The sequence below is a fragment of the Zeus faber genome, assembly GCF_960531495.2.
Source record: "Zeus faber genome assembly, chromosome: 11".
In the NCBI taxonomy this organism is placed as follows: Eukaryota; Metazoa; Chordata; class Actinopteri; order Zeiformes; family Zeidae; genus Zeus; species Zeus faber.
This window is the reverse complement of record NC_137205.1, coordinates 12,579,045-12,602,698: the sequence shown is the minus strand read 5'-3', so window position 1 is coordinate 12,602,698 and position 23,654 is coordinate 12,579,045. Positions and strand designations below refer to the sequence as shown.

The 23,654-nt window shown below is 46.7% G+C and overlaps 2 protein-coding genes across 4 annotated transcripts; both read right to left on the bottom strand.

Moving 5' to 3' along the window:
• Positions 1-1,932: 1,932 nt before the first annotated feature.
• Positions 1,933-8,469, bottom strand: misp3 (MISP family member 3). Its single transcript, XM_080010258.1, has 4 exons — positions 8,357-8,469; positions 4,094-6,797; positions 2,392-2,477; positions 1,933-2,272 (listed from the first exon to the last, which is right to left on the bottom strand). Exons 2-4 carry the CDS (start codon positions 6,732-6,734, stop codon positions 2,174-2,176), a joined length of 2,826 nt encoding a protein of 941 aa, XP_079866384.1. The 5' UTR covers positions 6,735-6,797; positions 8,357-8,469; the 3' UTR covers positions 1,933-2,173.
• A 641-nt stretch (positions 8,470-9,110) lies between these two features.
• LOC307237527 (uncharacterized protein) lies at positions 9,111-19,793 on the bottom strand. 3 transcript variants are annotated; one of them, XM_080010254.1, is made up of 7 exons: positions 19,676-19,793; positions 18,840-18,920; positions 16,667-16,771; positions 14,399-14,537; positions 12,927-12,957; positions 12,577-12,657; positions 9,111-10,759 (listed from the first exon to the last, which is right to left on the bottom strand). In XM_080010254.1, the coding sequence occupies exons 6-7, from the start codon at positions 12,620-12,622 to the stop codon at positions 9,894-9,896; spliced, it is 912 nt and encodes a 303-aa protein (XP_079866380.1). In that variant the 5' UTR covers positions 12,623-12,657; positions 12,927-12,957; positions 14,399-14,537; positions 16,667-16,771; positions 18,840-18,920; positions 19,676-19,793; the 3' UTR covers positions 9,111-9,893. The 3 variants fall into 3 exon arrangements, with proteins under 3 accessions (XP_079866380.1, XP_079866379.1, XP_079866381.1); XM_080010253.1 differs by having other exon boundaries at positions 16,674-16,771; XM_080010255.1 differs by lacking the exons at positions 14,399-14,537; positions 16,667-16,771; positions 18,840-18,920; positions 19,676-19,793 and adding an exon at positions 13,085-13,170.
• Positions 19,794-23,654: the final 3,861 nt, after the last annotated feature.

Genomic DNA, 23,654 nt, shown 5'->3' with positions numbered 1-23,654 from the left:
CACGGAGCCCCTTGTGTGCAAAGAAGGACGAGACACGTGGGAACGGAAAACATTTGAGATGGCATCAGCACCCACGCAAGTGAGGAACTGGTCAACATGGACATGGCCACCACCATCTTGGTGGTATTTCGTTTTTGTTGGAGTTCGGCTCACAGGCGGAGGCCGGCACAGTGGACTGGGTCCTGGGGAAACTCCTTCCCCCGCGTCCCCACGGGGGAGCTGATATATTGGGCAGGATGATTGGACGGACCCACGCCGGAAAACCTCCAACATGATGGTAGTGGGAGCCTCTCCGGAGGGACTGCTCCGGGAAGCGGAAGAAATCCTCGTCTTAGGAGGTCTTCATCGAGGGAGTGGGAGGAAATCCAGGTGTCGCAGGGAATCCACATCACTCCGGGAGAGGTTGTTAATGCCAGTCTTTTCAAAAAAACCATTTGTAACTTTCGCTACGGAGTCGTCACAGACGGCTACCCACTTCATGAAATGACCCCGCAGAATATCTTCGACGCCAGCTGGTGTGTGTACCGCAAACTTTATTTGAGAAGTAAAATCAGCTACGGCTGAAGGAGATTAAGGGCTTACTTTGGGGAGAAAGTTGCCCTTCACTTTGGTTTTCCAAGACGCTCTTATTAACTGTCTTTTGAAATCCACTTAGTCAGTGGTTCAGTAGTTCTTTGCTGTGAACACGGGCTGTGGCGTGGTATTCTTAGGATCTTCAGTAGAAGTCCCGATGTCGGGCCCCAAGTTCAGCGAGATGTGGTACGTGTGCGCATGTACTGTATGCATATCTTTTTAGACAATTTGTGTGTATGTCTATTTGTCGATTTATTTTACAGGGTTATCGAGATTTCCTGCCTGAGCAATATTAAAAAAAAACATTTGAGTCAGTTTAAACCAGCCAAAGCTGTCGTCTTGGATCCGCGTTCAGGATCTGCTGCACGGTAATGAGGCCTTGGCGCGGTCCCCTCTCAGCGGCTCGGTGGGAACCGCAGCCAATTAACACTGGGACAGCACGGCCCGGGCAGGGCAGACAGAAAGTCCTCCTCTCGCTTGGCAGAATGGACCGGGTTAGCAGATGGTGTTTAGACTGGCTAAGCTCTGTTGTTGTCTGTAGTCTCCCCAGATTAGCGGCTGAACTCTGCTCGGCAAAGCCCATCCGAGGCTCTCCAGCGACAGTTCCCCTGTTTTCCCTTTTGATGCTTTAATTGTTTCCCTCGTTTGCTTATCAAATGAAATTGACCAGGGGAAAATCAAAACAACCTATTCCGGTGATTGAAATAAAAAGCTTTTTAGAGCAGCTCTCGTGAGGGTCCAATGCATTTGTGGTGATTGATAGTGGATAGACCACTAGAGGGGGCAGCTTGCCTTTGGCATTGAGTGTTTAAATGAAGCAAAAATGAAGGTCTGTTGATCTGTCTCTCTGGTGGGACGTCAGTGTGTTGATGATGTTCTTGTTCTGATACCAGGGTGTACTTACATGTCATATACGGCAAAATGGTTCATGGTGTTTATAATTTGCCAAACGGGTTTAGCCTTAAATTATTTATTTGAAATGGCCCTGAATTCGGGAGGTCTCTGGGAGATGAACAGGTGGTAAATGAACAAAATTGCTCACACTCAGTTAACATTGTTGTATATTGTACAACAGTAGGTTTTTTTTTTGTTCTTTTTTTAAATTGTCCTAAAGTTCCTTGCTGTGCCTGCACTGATGCCTGAGTAAATCAATGGAGAAATATCTTGCATGAATAACTGACAGCATGTGCTTTCCACTTTGTTTTTACCTGTGAAGTACAGGTACAAGATGTCCTACTGGGCCATGTTATGTTAAGTGTAAATATTAGACGGATTCAGCCATATAATACTGTAACCAATTGTATGAGAGGTAAAAAAAGAGTCTTGAAATAGAGAGATTGTGAGATACTTTTTATTTTTTCCTCAGCCGATTAATACTAAAAACTAGTATTTGAAGACACGAAAATTCAACCCAACCCTGTGTATGAGATACAAAGCCAGGTAAAAAGAGCCGGGGAGAATTCAGGCGGAAACTTTTACTCAAATTTAACACAAAACGCGGTGACTTGCAGCTGGGGTTTTTTCTGCTCCACAGTTACATGAAAAGGTATACGTGAGCTCATTAGGATTTCCGGATTCATTTTTTTTTTTGTTTTTTGTTTCAGTTCTTTTTCTGTGATGGCTCCCCGTTGGTCATGCCGGCTTCCCAGCGCTGCCAAAGAGGAGGTTTCTGACCCCCGGCTTTCTGAGCCTTTGGCTCCTGTGGAGATAAGATCAGAAAGGAGCCGGATTTAGAACAGGCAGCTCAGTAGTAAGAGGGGGGTGTGGCCCATTTTAGCAACCTTGATCCACCAGTGAGGTTTAGTTACATTTCATTACCTGTGTCTGCCCAGAATTCCTCTCGCCTTTCTTGGAGGGTGGAGGCCAAATCCGATCCAATTTACCCTTGGACTGTCGCCTGGCATCTAAAGGACGGGCGCAGGTGGAATGGAGAGGAGAATAAAATCGTCAGGAGATTTCACTCGGACAGCTCATATCCGTTTTCATGTACTTTATCAAACCTCCAATGAGCTTTTTCGAAGAAAAATCTTTTCGCTGCAAAATGTACCAGGTTTGGCACCACTTTAACCCTGAATGTAGTTACTGTAGTGTCCATCTATTTGTCCCACTTATTCTCTCTATCAGTAGCTCTATATGAAAATGGAACCCATTTTCTAGATATTTTGTATTGTAAGTTCAACATTTAATATAGTGTTCTTCGGGATACGGGGAATACTGGGAATATGCCATTTAAGCTCAGTGATGTAAATCACCACAGCTACAAGAGCTAGTCACAGCTCGGCTACCTTCAGTCTAATGATGCCATTCTTGAATATTGCGCCATTGCAAATATACAGCATATTGCCCATGTGAAATTTCACTTAAATTCTACCGGGGAACTTTGTTCAGTTATCCTCCGTGTGATATGCGGTCACAGAAGGCCTCATCTCACATCCCCCCACACATTATGATCCAGTCACAGCAGTTACATCGACCATTATGCAGCTGATGACACATGCAACCATGACACATACTGCACAGGATCATCACTGGTCTCCAAGCACCTCCTGCGGATGCATAACCACAACCATGACCGTGTCCTTAATACATACAAACACACACACAAAACCCTACCCTCAGCAAAGACATATTAGCTGTCTGAAGCCATTCAGGCGCCCGTACCATCGCTACTCTCCTGCATCTCCCCACTCAGGGGAGATGCTCCCCATAGCGACATCGGCGCCTGCCTAGGGGGCCATCTCGAGGGCTATGTGGAGAGGGAGCCATCGGGGAGCAATTGGCGCACCTGTCTCCCCCTCCGGCGGTACTGACGGTGCCTACGACGTGGCAGCGATGGGGCGCCCGCACTCCCAATGTACAGACGGTGCCAACCCAGGCGTGACCGCCGCGCCAAGGCAGGGTGTTTTTATTTTAGATGTAGGTTTTTTTATTTTATTTTATTTTTCTCCATTTCTTTATGAAATGAGACAATCGCTGTGCGTAATGGGGACACTTTCTGCGTCACTCTCTTACCCTCCCGGCGACAGTTTTCCTAGAGCGGCAAAATGGCAAGAGCCCGCCCTGTCCCCACTGGTGAGCCGTGGCAGTGTGCTTCTAGTGGATCTAGCCGTGGCAACACCACGCCGGCAATGTCCCCCCCAGCCAAGTGGCATCTGTTGACTCAGATCAGGCCACTGCTGGAGTGATGTGCCCTTAACCGTCTGTGACAAGGATGACACTAAGATGTCGATAAGACTCCTTGGATAACGCTATGTGATGCTAATGCGGGGAGGCATTCACTGAAGTGCTCGTACTGGGGCTGTGGAAGCCTGTGCCGTGCACGGAATGAGGATCTGACTGACTTTCCTCCTGCTTGTGCTACAGAATGTGCACACCGTATCGGTGCCAGCAGATAGAGCCCGGTGCTTTGTAGTGGGACAAAGGTTTTGGTGGTGGAATTCTGCTGAAGTCATTTGATTGAAATCCCACTTGATCACGCACAAAAGCTCGCACAGACACCCGGACAAACATGTAAGCTGACCTGTTAGCGTAGACGTTGCCGAGTTGTCCTCATCCTGGCTTCTTCGGCTGGTCTCTCCGTACAGAGTGCACCTCTGTCTGCGCAGCTCTTCCTCTCTATCCCTGGCCTCTAGGATGTCCTTCTGCACCTCAGGCTGCAGAGCTAGCGCTGGACGCAGCTTGAAGAAGGGGTTTTCTTTCATAATGGGAGTTTCCTCCGTCTTGTTCCGCTGCCTCAGTCGGCTCCCAGCCCCCTGAATTGGGCTTGCAGCGTCAATGCTGAGGGAGTCCATGCTTCTGTGGAGGTGGTGATGCTTGTCTTGCTTTGGGTATGGAGATAACCGCGCGCTGTCCCGTGCACATCCGACTGGACTCCTGGACCGGAAGCTTTCAGGACGTTTCTCCGGCTCCAACGCTGTGGGCCTGAGTAGCCTGAGGGAATTTGTTCTGGAAACACCGTGGGCTTTGAGTGACAGCATCTCAAGACTGCGTGTACGCTCCAGAACAGAGGGGTAAACGTGATCTTTTAAGGTAGAGGATGGGGGCTTCCTAAGCCTGGTGGGTCCTTCCGGGTTACCCTGCTGGAAAGCCTCAAACAGGAGCTTTGTATCCTTCAGCTGGCGGATCTCTCCCTTCCTGTACTCCCCAGGGATCGTCCCCTGGTTGACCAGCACCAGCTCTCGTTGAAACTCCTGGCTGATTTCCTTTTGCATCTTCTGCTCTGTGAACTGCCAGTCTAGGCTTTGGCCTGCAGCGGCCTTGCTTGGCAGCGGCTTGGGCAAGATGTTGGTCTTGAAGGGTATTTCCAACACATCTGGGTTATCTCGAAGTTTAAACAGACCTCTTGCTCTGTGCGGGTCCTTCTTCCATCTGTTGATGTCCCTCTCCGTGGAGGCCTCCGCAGATGACGGCTCATGGCAGGCGGACAGAATAAGAATGTGGTTGGACGGTAGTTCATGCATATTAACTGGAGAGAAGTCAGCAGATACCCCGCTGTCGCTCTGGTCATCATCCGAGTAATCTGCCTCTATTCTGGAGACTCTGTGGCGACTGGGATCAACTGGCATTGCAGATGAGGAGGCTGTAGCCTTGTCGCTTGTCTCTTTAATCTCACAATCCTCTCCCGTTTCCCTCTTCGACTGGCCCTTCCGTCCCACCTTCGTCTTCCCCCGTTCGACATCAAAGTTTGGCTCCGCCCCCTCTTCCTCTTCATCGTTCAGACCCCCGCCTTCTGCTGCCAAATCCTCTTCCTCCATCCATAACGCACCTGTCTTCCCCTCTGAATCACGTGGCGTCTGATTGGTTGTCCCCATGACAACCTGCTGTGAGGGCGGTGGCATTCCAGTCAAATCTTGACTGCCCTGCCTCTGCTGCACACACTGCAAGCGTTGTAGCAACTGCTCACCCTCTTGGATCACGGTAGATATGGCTCTACACCCATTGCTCTCCTCTCGACGCCCCTCCTGTTCAGCCGACAAGGTGAGAGCTCCTGCTTCACGGTCTATAGATGAGTCCCTGCTGATGGGAAGATGGGGCAAAGGGATTTCAGCGCTGGCACTGTCCCTCCGAACCCACTCTTCCTTCGTCACACTATAGTTCACAGATTGAGTGTCAACATGCCCTTCATCTTCACCGGTCACCTCTTCTCGCCCCCCAGGTACTTCTGCCTCTTTAAGAGGTGACCCTGTTTTATTTTTTTCACGTTTGCAGAGCTCTGCCAGGCAGCACACGTTTTCAAGGTTTGGCTGGAAATCACAATCGGTCATATTACCACCGGAGCACCCTGAGCTGGTGTTTTCTACAGTGTCATCAGAGTCATCAGCGGAAACACAATGGCCGCCCTCACATTCCCCGATAGGTTCCTTCGACTTCTTTATTGATCCCTTCTTTCCTGCCTGCGATGTGTCATTTCTCTCGTCTGTGGCGCTCTCCTCCATGTTTACGTTTGGATATTTGTGTCTGTCTGTATAATCTTCCTGCGTGGAGTTTGTTTCGTCGATTAGGTCGAAAACACCCCCAGTTTCCTCACTTGAAACCAGGTCTCCTGCTTTCCTACCTGTTGTGTTGTCATTCTGTGGCGCCGGGTCCTCTGATGCTTGTGTCTGATCGCTGGCGCTACTCACAGTTGCTTGCTCCCATTCTCTTGGTGCATTCGTGTCCTCCTCTTCAGCAGGAGATATGGGTTCCATGGGTCCCTTCGGCCTGTTTACCTTTCGCTCGCTCCCTGTCGCTTCATCCACCTTGTCCTGTTCTGGGGTTGGCATCCGCCGCTCACCATGGTGCCGTTCTAAGCCTGTGAGATTTCCTTTAGCCTCTGTGACCCCACCGGCCTCACCTGTAATGGTCACACTGAGGTTGGCATCAGTCCCACCCGCACTGCCTCCTGCTGGTGGTGATGGCGCCATGCACGATGGAGGAGGGGGAGGCAGGATGAAGACATCATCCTCTATCTCGTCATCCATCACGCTGTAGTACCGTTTCTTTACTACAGGAGCAGCGGCTTTGTCCTCCTGGGACGTTTCATTAAAGGCCTGTGGGAGGTTGCCCTGTGCCATCTCTGTGCTCTCTGACCCGGAGTTGAAATCCAGCTTCATCCACAGACCCCTGTCTTCCTGGGAGACGGGACTGCCTGGGCTGGGTATGCTGTTAGCTGTTGTTGCCATGGTTACTGCACTTTGAAGCAGCGTTTAATGCTTATTTTTCCTCCTCCAGTGTGCCCTAGGGCCCTGTCTCGGAATATGAGAGACATAATGTCAAGTAAATCTTGTTTTTTCTAACACATGTATTATGTAGTACAATCAATGACCAGATTCTAACTATAAAATCGTATATTTATATTGACTATATCTACCTCCACTTGCCATTGGGAAGACTTTATTTACAGTATGAATCCGTATTTTATTTAGATGTAGTTCAAGAAGCCATTTCTACTTGGAACGTCTTCATGAAATTTGAACCCCCCACCTCTTTTCATTTTGAAATCGTTGAAACAATTGGAGGCGATTTAAAATTTCTCCTGTTCATCTTCTTCTTACAGGCTCCTCATAGCGTTGGGCTATAACTGCCTGTTGTTTAGGATGACTTTTCTCACCTGCTGTGTGGCCCAATGCGCGTGCGCGCGCACACACACACACACACACACACACACACACACACACACACACACACACACACACACACACACACACACACACACACACACACACACACACACACACACACACACACACACACACACACACACACACACACACCCTATTCTGCTGACAAAGAGAAAGCGTAATCCTCTTTCCATTTTCTCTATCCATTTTAGCACTAACTAAATGTATCTGCCGGCCTGGAAGGCAACAAGGATGGTCTCCACCTTATCGGGCTTCCTGCTGTTCACCATGTTTTTCTCCTCAACTCTCTGGTATTCTATCCAAACTATCCCTCCATGAGTCGTATACTGAATGATTTGTCATGTAATTAAGTGGACTTAATTTATCCCATTTGGTCGGTTCATCTTCGCCAAGGCTGAAAACTGTTTAGAATTCTCAAGGCTCACACTGGCTTGTCAAGGAAAACAGAGGATATGGCCCTGCCATAACTCAGTTATAAGGTCTCGCATGATGTGCCCTTCTCATTAATTATTCTGTTCCCGTATAATCTGGTGTCCTTAACTGGGAGTTCCGATTTATCAGTCTATATTTACACCTGCATTCAGGGATTTATAGCTGGGCTTCGTTGCAGCTGGGATTATCAACAGCAGCGCTGCATTGTGTACAAAACTCATGTGACAGGATACATTAATACGAGGTAAGGAGCTTAGCTTATTGTTTTCCACCTACCTCATGGAAGAACATTCCCTGCTGTCTTATAACTGATGATGAATCCCTTAATGACTGTTCATGGAACTTATGAATATGTAAAAGCTTTACCATAACAGTATTGTTTACTAATTTTCACGCTACCAAAATCCTCCACTGGATTCAGGTGTCACTGACATTAACATTATCCATTAACAGCTCTGTTGAGCAGAGTCAAACACGCACATCACTCACGATGGAGAATGACATGGAAAACACCTCTAACATCGGCTCACATTGTAATACGAGTTATCTTATTCTATGAAAAGGTCAACTAATTGAATCTTCAAGACTTTCAAAACATTCACACCAGAGATAGAGATGTGTAATATATATGATTAATGAATGAAATATAAGAAAAGAATAACAAAAGACCAAAGAGATAGATGAATACAATCAAATAACACACCCAGGAATGTAAACTGAATTAGTCCTACCTGGTTGGAGGGCCTTGGTCTTGTTCGGTGTAAGCCTTGGGGCAATATGAATGATCTGCTCCATCCAGCTGATCTGCTTAACAACTGTAGAGAGAGACACCTGCTTCTTGTCCCGTGTCATGTGACACATTCCCCCAAACAAAATCCCTGCAGGTAAGCAGCCCGTGGGTAGGCAGCCATTGACCCAGAGTTGCACAACAACAGGTGCAGCAGGAGAAGCGCCCCTTATCACCACTTTTTAAAACTCTGCTGCCGAGGAGGAGGCCGAGGCTCATTAAAAGGCCTCATCCAGCCCACGTCAAAACTAATTCACAAAGCAATTACTCCACGCAAAATACTAACGCAAGATTTTCTTTTTGACAGTTGGACTGCTTCCAAGGAGGTTTCCTCAGAACGTTTCATCACAATAACATTCTATTTTCCGAGTTAACTAGATTCACTTTTCTCTCCCTGAAGAGGATGTATAGAAAAACATCCTCTGACACTGTCTGGAGACATTCCACTCCTGCTCCGACCAAAAGAAAGCATTGGACCAACAACCTCTGTATCTTAGATTCCATAGTGAAACGATAATGCAAATACCGTCGGGGGCGACTTGGGACCGGGTGTTTGGAATACTTCTGAAGGCGACAGTCACTGTTAAGCCAAGAATTGTTTTGTCTAGTTCACAGGATGTGGGGATTACTGTGGGATGTACTGCCGGAAGCGAACAGAAATGGGAGCCCTGTCCAGAGAAACACAAACGAGCAAAGCATTTTCAATAGATTTGCTTTTATAGTCTTACATTCCAGCTGTCACCCATCATACCCTACCAATGGCACTGCAATGTTAATAAAACAAATCTAATTGGCATTTCTTGATCACAATTATAGTCAGGTATAGCAGTAATGAAGAATTACTAGTATATTGTTTTTTGTAATGTCTATATTGTGGGCTTATTTGTATATATCAAGTTCAAATGTAGATGCTATTCAATAACAATTAAAATTGTTACATCAGACTGAGAGCACATAACACATTTCTGCCCAAACTAAACATGCACCTTGAATTCTATACTGTTGTTTGGTCTTCTTGGTAGACAGGACATAGTTCAAGTCCCAATCAGTGAAAAAAAAAAGCTGAAATTCGATCTAATAAAAGTGTCCCAGCAGTTTCTGCTGCAATTCTCAGCTTTCTCCAGCAGGAGGGAGAAGTGGTTCGTCAGTCCCTCTGCTCTCAGCTGTAGGAAGCCAAACAGTTAAACAAAATACCCCTGTCTTTGGCACGATGAATTAAAATGGTGGGTGCACTAGGCACAGCAAAACACCAAGATCAATTGAGAATAAAAACACAACCTGTTCTTCAGTATCAAATATTTAAGCCTCAATAAGAAATATGGGTACGTTGGTCTTATAAAGCTGATCTTGAGACCTGTGCCATACGTTTACCCCCGTAAAACTAGTCAATAAAGCAGCAAAGCCACATAGAATGTTAATAAAGAATATATATAAAGGCTATTACTTCATAATGAGAGGAGCCCTGTCTCCCTTTGTTTTCCTCACATCACGGAGCAGCACCGGCAGGTCTTTGGTTTGGAAGCACCGTCCTCCTGTCTCGTGGATGGGACTGACTCTTGCGGCCCCTTATTGGTCTTCTCTCCCTGGACACTTTCCTCTGCTCCGCTTCCTTCCAATGGAATGTCTTGGAACGCTCCTTCCTGGTGGCCTTTCTCGTTGGCTCCTACATTCGCGCCGTTGCCCCCCGCTGACGCCGCTGAGTCGCCCAGACAAGAGCCGGCCTGTTCCAGAGGCTTCTCTTCACCGTCATCGGTGATGATCACTCGTTCCACGGTGAGGACCTCTCCGCCGTCCTCCCGTCCCAGACCGAAGCCCTGGCCTCCTCCCTGGTCGGAGTCTGTGTCGGCGTATCCCAGGAACGTTAGTGTGACCGGGCCTTCTTCCATCTTGTGCCCCATCAGGAGTTTATCCACATCGTCTTCCCCGCCGGGGACCTCTCTCAGCGTCGCGGCACTTCCCTCGAGTTGGCCCTCCGCCACACCAACAACGTGCAAAGGCCCGCCGTTGTCCTGTGACGGAGCACTGATGGATTCGGTCTTCAACAGCACTTTCCCCTCCTTCTCTTCCAGAGTTCTGTAGAACCGGGTCTCTCCCTCAGGCGTGACGGTGACCTCGTCCAGCAGCACCTTCATCCCGACCCCGTCGATGGCGCTCAGAACCTGCTCCAGCTCCTGCGCTGAGGGCTGAGCTCCGGGGGCACCGACGGCGTGGACTCTCTTCCTGCCGTCGTCAAACACGGTGGTCGCCACGCCGCCGCCACTCGGTGCCGACACCGGGGCTACAGACCTTATGACGGTGGCACCGGTCTTGGCATCTCTCTCAACCTGGACAGCCACCATCCCCAGGACTGCAACACAAGGCGAGAGAAGATACTTTGTAAAGAGACGGTAAACACGGCAATGTCCCACGGAAACAAAATAGAGGAACTGCGTACCTCAGGTGGCACACAGAACCCTTAATCCCTTTCAAAATTCTTGGTAATGGTAAATAAGTTGGTACATAAATATTAAAAACATTTCCCTCTTACAATGATATTCTATTCAAAGTCATGTACAGTATATTCCAGGACAAGACTTACTTGTCTGTGATAAAAATTGTCCCTAAATATACCCTAACACCTTAGAGCAAGGCCCAGTTTCAATAAAACGTGACAGGCGCAAAGTTAGGTCAGATCAGAGCCTAACGTGACTAATGTCAACCGACACAGCGGACATTCGGGAATCACCGGGCCACGGTGGGGAGGGGGTAAGCCCACACACACATTCGAATTTAAATCCACATTGCCCCGAAGCGCGAATGAAAGTGAAAAGAAGACAAAGACAAAAAATATAACTATGAATATAAATATGGCTAAATATAACACTGCGCTCTGGCTCCGATCCAGCGTCATCATTAAGTCATACCCTGGAGGCACAAAATGGCCAGAGTAACATTAAATGAAACGTAGACAGTGTAAATAATACTACTTTATCAACTTTATCATCTATTTGCCTAGAGCTGGATCTTTCCATACCCTCTACCCTCATATCAAACCCTCGACTCTGTGAAGATCTTTGGATTCAGCTCAGTCCTGGGAAGTTGGCCCATTGGGCCCCAGTGAAGAATGTGAATCGTGTTCACGTTTTTGCTGCGGGAGAAAACGCTACAGCTTGAATTGGAGACTGTTGTAAATGCTCATTTCTTTTGACGTGCGTAGACATTTGGTCCTCAGTTTAATCTTTCACCTTTGAGTGCCTAAAACAGCACCGGCGCAGGCTGAGGTCCATACACTGGAGCCTTCTGGGAAAATCATGTCCTCTCACTCCCTAACTGTAGAGCCTCCACCTCCAACTCTGATGCCATCACATTGTTTAGGCCACTCTGGCCTTCTAGTCTTATAAAACGCTGCCGTAATTTGTTTTCTTAATCTTAAAGCAGCACTATGTAACATTTGGTATTTGGGATTTGGCGCCCCTAAGGTTGAGCGCAATCGCACTTTTACACCACCGTCAAATTTGACAAATTTGACAAATTTGACAAATTTGAACCTTGTCAGTCAACGTTTCAATAACAGTCTTTGTTACAAATGCAGATATGATGTACACCTAGGTTACAGTGGCCCTTGCACAGACCTCGCTGCTGCATAGAGCACTTGGGGCCCCTTGTTACCGGTGTAGGTACCAGATGTGCTCGCCCTGGCGGATCGGGTGCCGGGCGTACCACTAGCCCGTCTCATCCGCGCCGTCGGGGAGGTGAAGCTGCTTCGTTTTGTATGATAAAGTTCATAATTTATCGACAAGTTTCTAATTTATCTTATTTTTTGAAATAAATTTTACCGGAGGTGGACATCAAGGAGGTGACGTAGTGCCGTAAAGGGTAACGCACCTTTCCAAGATTCAAGATTTTTTATTTGTCACATACATATACATACTTTCATACATATATGCAGTGAAATGTAATAAATGACTTCCCGCGGTTTTGTACCCGAACACAGAAGTTTCATAGTGCAAGTACATGGGTTCTTGAAAGTCGTACTACTCTCCATATTACAAGTCAAAGTACCATCAAAAGAGGAGATGGGTCTTCATTTAAACAAAGCTATAGGGGATTTTAATTTGTTTTTCCAGATAGTGACGGATGACTACCGCTCTTGTGTACTACAGTGTTTTTTTTCCACTCCGTTACCTGATCGACCATCCTGGACACCCTCGTGGAATATCCTTTGTGCCATGTCTACTTGGATGTGGCCCTCGGCTGCTCCGCTCACTGAGGGAGGAAAAGGGTTGAATCTAAATATTCTGTAGCATGACTATTCATGGTAAATAACCACATGGCATGCTGCAACATACTAGTTGACGGTTGGGATTCAGCAATTTCAACCACGCATGACCTCCCAATGTGCATAAGTGCAGCTGCAAAACTGTAAATAGACTGTGTTGGACTTTGTAAAAGGTTATTTTCAAGCCAAGCATGCAAAGTGAGCAATAAACAAGAACAGATTGCACCATACTGTAACCGACTGCAACCCCCCTTACCTTGGTTCAGGACTTCCTTCTCAATGCTGTCCTACGGGCAGAGAGAAGAGACAATTTGTAAATGCTCCCCGATGTCGACCACTTAAAACATCCGCAATTTTGAACAACTCTCCGCTCCTTCCCTCCCTCCAACCCTTGTCCTGCGATTAATATTTTACAGTCGTCGGGGAAGTGTTGAACAGAGCTCGGGTCCGTCGTGCGGCGAGGTCCTGAGATCATTTTATCCGGCCCTGCTGGTGTCCAGTGTGAGTGGGAGCTAAATAAAGCCTGGATGCGCTTAATGGAGCCCGTGGTGGAGGTGAAAGGTCAAATGCCATGTTCACTCTGGCATGCTTGAAGCAAGAATAGGACTATGCCAGTAGGAGTGCAGTGCCTATGAAATGTATATGCACCAACGCTTACATTACTAATTTACCTGCACATAATGCTCTTGTGGCTCAACGCATACAGGGAAAAAACTTTAATCTATAATAAATACAGAGTGACGTCCCTATTTATTTTTAACATGCACCAATAATAGCTTCCATGGGACTGCTCTCGGTATTTATTCACGACAGGTCATAAAAATGTGGAGGTTTCGGATGCCAGGCGTAATCTTCCCAGAAGAATCGAGCGAGAAAAAAATAAATAAATAAAATTGTTTAGTTCTATATATTGAACTCATTACGTCCAAATGAAGCTAATGCGGTAAGAGTCGACCTAAATCGACCCAACAGATGTTTTCAGACTCGTGTTCATTAGTGTCACGGCTAACGATGAAACACCGCGTTTGGCCTTTGAAGAGCGTTTGGGCGGCGGAGGGGGGGCGGGGGGCTGCAGTACGCTACTGTGTTAAGATCTGGAGCCCCACTGCCTTTCACAGCCAGCCCCCGTCACGCACAAACTCCATCTGAACGAGAAGCCGAAACGCAAATCCAAATGCTGTTGAGTAAACGTGGATGTGTACTGTAGAAGTGAGAACTGCTGAACACCGCTGTACGTCCAAGGTTGTTCTTGTTGTCGGTTGCGGGTGTGTGTGTGTGTGTGTGTGTGCGCACCTGTGGAGGTGTAGCACTAGGGCTTAGGCTAGGCTCACTAAATCCAATATATTATTTGTCTTTTTCGACAAATACCTCGATGTCGAGAATTTGACGAGATTTTGGGGATGACAATTGGTGCTGATATTAGAAGCATTTCAGAAACAATCATTGGTAATGTGGATATTATCACCATTGGTTATAACAGAACAGTCTACGAAGTACAGAAAGTTGAATTATTTTGCTGTAATGCAGCCTGAAAGACGGCATATATCACCATATTATTATTATTTTATTTTTATTTTTTTGGAATAAAGAAAATCACCGTATTCGCTACCCAAAAGACGATATCTATTCTCTTTTTGGAATCAGAATCAGGCTTTATTGGTCAAGTACACTGCTGGTCCAAGGGCACCCTGTTAAAAAAAAAAGTCCCAAAAATGTATTGCTCTTTACCTGTTTTGACCTGTCTACAGAGACTGTACAGACGACAGAATCTGTGTTTTTTACTCGCCGGGCTTCATTTGTCGCCTTTGTGACGTCGGCTTCCTGCTCCTCTTCCTCCTCAGGCGTCTGTTGACTTTTGCTTTGCAACCTGATACACGCGAACAGACACACAAACAAGTGCACAGAGAGCAGCGGAAGGACAGAGAGAGGGACGGGGAGTTGGAGAGAAAGAGAGAGATAAAAAAAACATATGGAGTGAAAGAGAGAGTGAGGAAGACGCTATGACACACACTCCCAAAAACAGAACGTGAACTTGTGAACCCGCAAATCAGGCCACTGTCAAAATGCCGGAGGATTACGCAAGAGACCCTAAACATTAGGCCAGAAGAGGGAGATTTCTGTCGAAATGTCTGTGTGTCCATGACTTAAAGGACATCAATAATTAAATCATTTTTTCTTGTGTTTTCAGCTTGTCTCGATCAAAGCTGCAAGTTATACATAATACGTTGTGCAATCTTACATATTTATTATTTGCGGGCCACTTTGTGTTTCTGTGTACATTATACATACATTCGTGTGAAGATTGTAGGGCAGATAGATTATACAGTGGCTTCACAAAGTATTCAGACCCCTCCCCATTTTGCACACATTTATTGTATTGTGTAAATTTGCCATTTTGACGATCAATCTACACTTAATAACCCATGTTGACAAAGTGAAAACATGTTTTTAGAAACTTTTGCAAATGTATTAAATATCAAAAACTGAAACCCCTCATTCACACAAGTATTCAGACCCTTTGCTGTGGCACTCCAAATTGTGGTCGGTGCTGATTAATTATCCTTGAGATTTGTCTAGAACTTGATTGCAGTCCACCTGTGGCGCGCGCACACGCGCACACGCACGCACGCACGCACGCACGCACGCACGCACGCACGCACGCACGCACGCACACACACACACACACACACCTGTGTATAAGGTCTCGCAATTCGCGGTAAAATTGTGGCGAGGCCTAGATCAGGGCATGGGTATAAAAACCGTTTATTAAGCTTTGAATGTTCCCAGGGGCACAGTGGCCTCAATAATTGTGAAATGGAAGAAGTTTGGAACCACCAGGACTCTTTCTAGAGTTGGCCGTCCGGCGAAACTGAGTAACCGGGCAAGAAGAACCTTGGTCAGGGGGGTGACCAAGAATCCAACGGTCACTTTGAGAGAGCTTCGGAAGTCCTCCGCAGAGATGGGAGAACCTGGTGGAAGGACGACTGTCTCTGTAGCACCCCATTAATCAGGCCTTGATGGTAGAGTGGATAGACAGAGGGTACTCTTGAGTAAAAGGCATGTGTAACAGCCGGCTTGGAGTTTGCCAAACGGCACTTGAAGGACTCTGAGAGCATGAGGACAAAAAGATTCCCTGGTCTGGTGAGACGAAAATGGAACCCTTCGGGCAAAACTCCCAAGCGCTATGTCAGGCGAACACCAGGCACTGCTCATCACCTGGCTAATACCATCCCTACGGTGAAGCGTGGCGGTGGCAACATCAATGCATTGGGGTGCTTCTCAGCGGCAACCCCAGGGAGACTGATCAGAAAAAGGATGAATGCAGCCAAATACAGAGAGGTCCTTGAAGAAAAACCGCTCCAGAGCACGCACGCAACCTCAGACTGGGGCGAGGGTTCACCTCTCAGCACGACGACAGCCCAAAGCACACGGCCAAGATGGCGCTGGAGTGGCTTTGGGACAAGTCTCTGGCTGTCCCTTGAGCGGCCCAGCCAAAGCCCAGACTTCAACCCCATTGAACATGTGCGGAGAGACCTGAAGATGGCGGTTCACAGACGCTTCCCATCCAATTTGACGGAGCTTGAGAGGTCTGGAGATTTTGCCAGGAAGAATGGGATAAACTTCCGAAATCCAGGCGTACAATGCTTGTAGAGACTTACCCATACTCAAAGCTGTAGTCGCTGCCAAAGGGGCTTCTACAAAGTACTGAGTTAAGGGTCTGAATACTTGTGTAAATGAGAGATTTCAGTTTTAGATTTTTTTAATAAATTTGCAAAACATTTCTGAAAAAAAAAAAAAAGGTTTCACTTTGTCATTATGGGTTTTTGAGTGTAGATTGATGGGCAAAAATGGCAATTTCATCCGTTTCACATTACATCTACAACACAATAAAATGTGAAAAGCGCTGAATGCTTTCTGAAGCCACTAGAGAACGTGTGTGTGTAAATGTAGTATTCTTATTATACAATTATGATTCATAATGTCTAAAGAAGATACCGCTAACCATGCTGTGCGCCTGTCCGGTGTGTCCTGTGTGGCAAATGAAGGAAGGACATGGACTGGCGCTGGCTCACTAAACCACTGGTCCCTTAAGGTCTTCCTCTGTGTGTGTGAGAGAGAGAGAGAGGATATTAGGTATATTTAGGACAGGCAGAAAAACAGATGAGCATAGAGGGACAGCCGCTGTATGCAGATGCAGAGAAAGGAGAAGAGAGGTTAGAACTGTGAGAGAAAATTGGAGAGACGAGTGAATATCTTGGGGGATTCTGAATCGGCCCTGCATTGTTGTTTTGTCTAAGAGGTCATCAGATGCATATAGTTGCCTCGGAGCCATTCCTCCACTCTCTGGGCTCACTCCTCCCTTGCCAGCTCATTCATGTAAAAACAAAAGCAAAAAAAAATAAACCCAATCCCTCCATATTCCCCCAAATCATTGCTACAGAAAAGAGGAAAGCCTCCCATCTGTCTTAAATACTAAGGGCTCAGAAGCAGGACAACAGCCAGACTCCAGCGCTGCCATCTTGGGCCTCCTCCGCAGAGGGGAGTGAGCCCCGGGGATGGATGGGTGGGTGTTGTTGGACTTGGTGACATTCAGTCCAACAGTCGGAGTGACAGAAAGCAACGTCTGAAGCCACAGGAATTTACTTCACTCACTGTAACCGTAGCCTTGAAAAACTAATGTCTAACATGCTTGTTTTCATCCAAACCACAGAGAGACGTCTTTTACTACTACTACGAAACAATCAATCTGACAGTGTTGTTGAGACAACTTTGGATGATTTTTCCAAGTTAAGGTTTCATGAAGAATCTTAGAAACAGGTTTCAACCTTTAAACCACCACCAGAATCACGCAGATCATAGAATTAAACAAGTTTCAATGTCAGTTTGATTCAAAATAATTATCGCACTGACACATAATAATCTCACACCATTGGGATATTTCAAGTGATCCCTCCCTCCATTTGTTCATCTACACACAACATCGAAGACGATTTGAAACCTTTTATTGTTTTTACACTGCGGGACGTTATTCGTTCGTAAAGCACCATTTGTTTTCTCTCGGTTGGTGCCCTCACACACCCGCATGGGCGCGTGAGGGCAGCCTCTCATTGGGACGGGGGCCAGAGAACACCAGGAGAAAGGAGGAAGGAAGAGCAGCGGAGGAGCTGAGAAGACCATCATCATCATCATTGTCGTCATCGTCATCATCACCACCATATCATCCTATTTCCTCAAGGCTGTGCTTGAGAAACAGCCAAATGTTATGTTCCTGCCTTACACACTCGAGGGAATTTGGCCCTGGGACAGCCATTCCACTGCAGTGGGTAAGGCGACTGCCTGACCATCGGCCAAGCGCACGCGCCTTGGGGCGATGGCTGGATGGAGAAAAGAGAAAAGTGTTGTGTAACGCTTGTGTGGGAGACCAGCTGAGCGGGTGTATGGAGGGTAGATTTGGTAGCGTTTGTGCGCGCTTTAAGGCTCCTGCGCCCAGAGAGAGCACCGCTGAAGCGCTCCATGGGCTTCAACCACAAGGTGTAAGGGTCGAGAAAGGAAAGGACTCGACAGCGCGGCCCTTTCATCATTGGTAGACACAGTAATCCATATTTCTATTCCAGCCTACACGTGTGTCAGGTCGTCTGACTTTCAAGTGAGACGTGCTGCTGTACACGGACTGAGAAGAGCTCTCTTGGTTTTAGGTTTTGATTTGATTTTTCAGATTGTCATCAACTGAGTCTCTGGTCAGAATTGTTCCGCCCAGGAAATTTGATCGAGGCGTCGGCCAGCGAGCCTCTCCGCTTGGCAGACCGCCACATGAGGCAGACTCTGAGACAGGGCAGCTGGAAAAGGGAGGAGGATGATGAAGACCACACGGAGACACACCAGACCCCAGGGCTCGAAAAGTATCATGCAAAGGAAATCTGTTTTGGGCAGCCTGGAATCCCAGTAGGCGGAGTTAACGTCCCTCTTTCACCCAACTGGAAGGAAAACGTCAGGTACACGGTTCAAGCGACAAATCCTCCATTGAGTTTCACTACTTAGTACTCTACGATTTTATGATTGCCAAGATTTTCGGTCCTCACTGTGCAGCAAACTCCAACCGTCCAGCACAGATTAGGGAGAAAAAAAAATAGTCATACGGCATTTCACTATGATCTAACAAGGAAAAAACCTTTTTCTGGACCAAGTTCAACCGCTCCTCCTCTGTCTCTCTCTTCAGCCTCTCCTCTTCTGCCAGCTGCCAACGCCTCTCCTGGAGAAAAAGAGAAAGAGAGAGAGAGAGAGAGTGTTTTAAAAGGAAGAGTAGGGAAATAGGGAGCGAGGCATTCTAGTTTCATAGGTGCATAGTTTCCTGTCTTGTAACATTGTCCCTGTGGTGAAGGAATAATAAAAGCCTATTTCAAGTGGCAAGTGGCAAATAAAGTCTATTTCAAGTGGCAGCAACCGCCTGTCCCTTTTCCGCACATTTTCTTATTGTCTGCTTCTACATCTAGCCTTCGCTCGCTCCCCTGTTCTTTGTAACAGCAACCTCAAAAGGGCTTGCGTCAAGTGAGAAAGACACGCCACCACAACTGATAAGGCAGGACAATGAAGAACCTCGCATCGGATTGTACTACAACAATATCCAGTTTTGACTGAATGCAGGTTTTAAAAAAAAAGTTTTCACTAAATACTGGGTCAAGGTGCGGCGTTGGCAAACTGGAATAATATCATCCCTTATATGTATTTGCAGACATAATGTAATACTTCATATGATACTGCTAAGTCGTCACTATAGCGGCCTGACCCTCTACTCATTCTTTCCTATTTCCTGCCATTCGACCCCTACAACTATGAATTCCGAAAAAGAACAGTAATCAATGTTCATCTTTCGCTTACTTACTGACTACTGTGTAGAGCAAAGACTATAAAATTAAAACAAATGTACAGCTTGCATCTGGAGACAAAATACATAACACAGAACATAAGATGTACATAAGATTCTTTGTGAGCAATATCAGAACTCACCCTTCACATTCCCTCGCCGGGGCTTTCCAGCAAGAACAAAACCTTTTGAAATGTAGTTTACTCCGAATAAAGAACGCTAAGTGAGCTCTGGATCGAGAAGCAGAAGCGTCGTTTTTACCCAAGCAGTACGAGCAGCATTTTTCTCTGAATGGACCACGAAGGACTGAAGATGACCTCAGATCAGTGGATTACACCCATGTATCAAATACAGCTGTCGGGCAACACCCCTTCCAGACAAGGACATCCTCCGTATGGAAGCAGGGTCATAAAGAGCGGGCGAGAAAAGGGAAATATAACGTAAAGAGATTGAAAGACTGAGAAAGAGAATGCAGAGGGAAAGAGTAGGAAAATACACACGTGGGGAGAGAGTACGGAGGGAGGGCATTGAGAAAACACAGTGTATAGTCATAGAATTTCGGAAACACCACAAGGTCATCTCCAGGTCTGCAAGGTCTCGAGTGGACGCGAGAAGGTCGACCCGCGTCAGCGTCAAGGCTCCGACTCAGTGGATTCTCCGCTCACGAGAAGTCAAGCGCCCCCGCGACTTTTCGGTTCACGGATCGCTGGTTATCAGCCAGAAAGGCAACCGGGGGCTGTTCTGTGCCGGCGTACAGTTCTTTCGGGCAGGGGGGCGGTTCAAGCGCGTCGGTTTCGCTTGAACCGACATGAAACAATGTCGATGGCGTGAGATTCTCGTTTTTCGCCGCGGAGGTCAAGGTTCAAGCTAGTTCAAGACAAAATTTATTTTCCAACTAAAAAAAATGACATGAGCAAGAGAAAAAAAAAAAAGAAAAACACTCACTACTATGGCCTGCAGCCTTTGCTGGTACTTCTCCACTTCTTCCATGCTGGGTCACTGGAACACAGAGAAAACAGAAATTATTGCAGCACTGTGAGTTTGGTCTGAGTTTTATCCGACGCAACTATATAACGGCTACAAATACTGAGTGACAAGAAGAGGAATTCAACCCTTACTTATCAATAAGCAAAAAAAATAGGTGGCGCTATATTACTCCTAACTGTGTATGTCGTTTGACTGTCACTGGATTGCTTTATGAAACAATCGGCAACCACCCCGATTAACATTCATGAGCTGAACTTTGATTGACAAATACAAACTTGCTCCCCGGCGCCACCCACAGGAGACGATTGAAAACGTGAACGTAAAGCCTGCTCAGCTCAGTGGGCGGGCACGGCTTCCCCATGTGATTGTTCGATCTGAGTCGCTGGATGTAAATAAGTGTATCTGATGACATCACAAAAGCAAAAAACAGTGGAATGATATCGAATGAGCTAGGGGGGCGTTCTTTAAAAAATTGAAATACAAATTTCTACCTTTCGGACATAATTCATTTTTTCAAAATGAAGAGACAATAAAATCATAAATGATGGGAGAAAATACTTAATATCATTCCGACTTCAATAGCAGTACCTGTGAGATGTCATTCTCATGTTCAGTACTCTGCTGTCTCAAGAACACATCCAACTTTGAGCAAATTAAAGGAAGTATGTGACACGGACGTACTACTTTGATTCAAAACGGTTGAGACGTCACAGATTTAAATATCCGCACCACCTACACCGTCTTGCTGTATCTAATTGACATTTACGTAGAACGAGAACACACACACACAAAAAAAAATCCTCTCTGCCACGCTAAGGCTGAGTGGCAGTGCCTTCTGCTGTCACCACAGATTACACAACTCTCTGACATTCCTCACAACCCAGCAACCCGCAGATCATATGAGCAGGAAATGAAAGTACATCTCAATAGCTCATTTCAAACATTTCTGCCGAAAACCCTTCGTCCCGCTCGGCAATTCCTACAGCTCTGGGACCCGTGATGAAAGGCTGGAGCGTCGGGAGCAGGCCGCCGGCTCCCTCGAGTCGCATTTTCAAAGTAGAAACAGAAGCCGCGCGACAGCGGGGAGCTCTGACGGGAGCTCTGCTGTCATGCACCGCTCTCCTTTGGGTGTTGTGTTCTATAGATTTCAAACCTACCACCCTATCATATTTTACACACACACACGCACGCACGCACGCACGCACGCACGCACGCACGCACACACAATCCGCCATGCAGAGGTGACAAGAAAACAGCCTGTTCAACAACAGTACATCTGCACCAGAGATGACGCCTGAGCGAGTCTATCCAAAATGAAATGTGCGGTGAAAAAAAAAAAAAAAAGAAAGGAGGCAAAACATGGCTGGCTTTGATGCTACAGAACCGCCTTCACAGCCGCACTAAGCGGGAGAGGGAAATTAAAATAATTATTGATTCACAGAGCTGCCGACTCGCTCCTGGGAGGGTAGCGGAGGAGTGATGGAGACAGAACTGTGCTGGATAGATATCGATCGGGCCGACACCGAGAATCACGGATCAGTAGTTTGGAGTCTCGCCAAGAATGGACTCACCCAAAACCCCTCGGCACCGCTGTATGAAAAAAGACGTGGACCTGTAGAGTGGTGCAGTGGTTAATTTTAACTCACCCTACCTCAACCTCTCTCCATCTACCTCCCTGAAACATGTATTTTTATCTTGCACGTTGCACCCTAGAAGCCCCTATTTTCAACATAATGCTGCAGCCTGTGATGAGGCCTGCTGCCTACCTGCTGAAACAACGACCGCTGACCGCTGCCACAGCCACTCTGAAATGTATTATCTGAGCTTGTACAAAGCCACGACAGTGAGGGATAGATTTCCATGCTTAATTGTGGTGTAGGACAGCGGTTCTCAACGGATTTGGGCCCAAAATATAATGTTGTCACATCATCAAGTCCCGGTCCAAACACAATTTACATTTACATTACATTTAGTCATTTAGCAGACGCTTTTATCCAAAGCGACTTACAATTGTTCAAACACCGACGGACGCAGCCATCAGGAGCAATTAGGGGTTAAGTGTCTTGCTCAAGGACACTACAGCATGCTGGCAGGAGGAGCCTGGGATCGAACCAGCAACCTTTAGATCACTAGCTCTACCGCCTGAGCTACCATCCCCGTATTTTAAGATACCATCCTCGTAATTTAAGATTTAAACCATTTGTTTCGCAAAATTAATAAGGCAGATTGGCTTACATTTATCTGACCTCACTAACAACAGCCGAAATGGACCCATGCACCAATTTTGGATTGGGATCCACCAGTTGAGAACCACGGCTAAAGATGTTTCATCTCATATCAGTACTGCATTTAAACAAAAGGCATATATAAAAATGTATCTACTTTCCATTCACAGCGCAATCCTCGTGTGTGTGTGTGTGTGTGTGTTTGTGTGTGTGTGTGTTTCATCTTTGAACAGCGGGGATCAAAAGGGAAATCTGAGCCTCACCTAACCGCCAATCAAGTAAGGTAACATCGAATTTCATTTCCCATAAATATGACTCACATTAAAGTGAGTCAAAGTCCCGTGAGTTGAATTGCGGCGACATCTACGATTCCTGTGCGCACACACGTGCGAGCCGCTTCAAAGTCTCTCCTTGTACCGGCTCCGTCTCTTTGAAGGCGGCGGGTTTAATAAACCTGAGGAGAAGCTGGATTCACGACTGACTGGAGGCTCATCAGAAAACCGAAGGGATGTTTTACAGCAGGCCCTGCGCACACGCCGAGATGTGAGCGTGACCTCGAGATCCTCCATAGGAATTAGTATAATACTGATTACGCTGTCTGATATTGCTGGACTGTATTAAGATGGGGCTGTTTTGGATTATCAGCCAGGAAGGATAGACATGTGTTTACACAGCATTGCTGAGTGTGAAGAAAAAACCCTACTTTAGATTCACAAGGTCAGTGAGCACACTAGGGGAATTCCCAGCACATAATAGTAGCCTCGGTGACTGCCAAATAGCCAACACACATTCAGAGCCACAGTGGGCCAGACACCATCATTCACATGCTGGCCTTTCAGGAAGGAGCGTGCATGATAAATGCTTATCATTCAATTCCATATGTATCAGGTCCCGTCCAGGGGGATGAAGG

Bases quoted from the DNA above. Each gene is read 5' to 3' on its own strand.
- misp3 (XM_080010258.1), bottom strand. From the start codon at position 6,734: ATGGCAACAACAGCTAACAGCATACCCAGCCCAGGCAGTCCCGTCTCC. The intron at 2,478-4,093 runs GTCAGCTTACAT...CCCGTCCTTTAG, and splicing joins GGCAACGTCTACGCTAACAG to ATGCCAGGCGACAGTCCAAG. The intron at 2,273-2,391 runs GTAATGAAATGT...TTATCTCCACAG, and splicing joins GGAATTCTGGGCAGACACAG to GAGCCAAAGGCTCAGAAAGC.
- LOC307237527 (XM_080010254.1), bottom strand. From the start codon at position 12,622: ATGGCACAAAGGATATTCCACGAGGGTGTCCAGGATGGTCGATCAG. The intron at 10,760-12,576 runs GTAACGGAGTGG...CTTGTGTTGCAG, and splicing joins TGTCCAGGATGGTCGATCAG to TCCTGGGGATGGTGGCTGTC.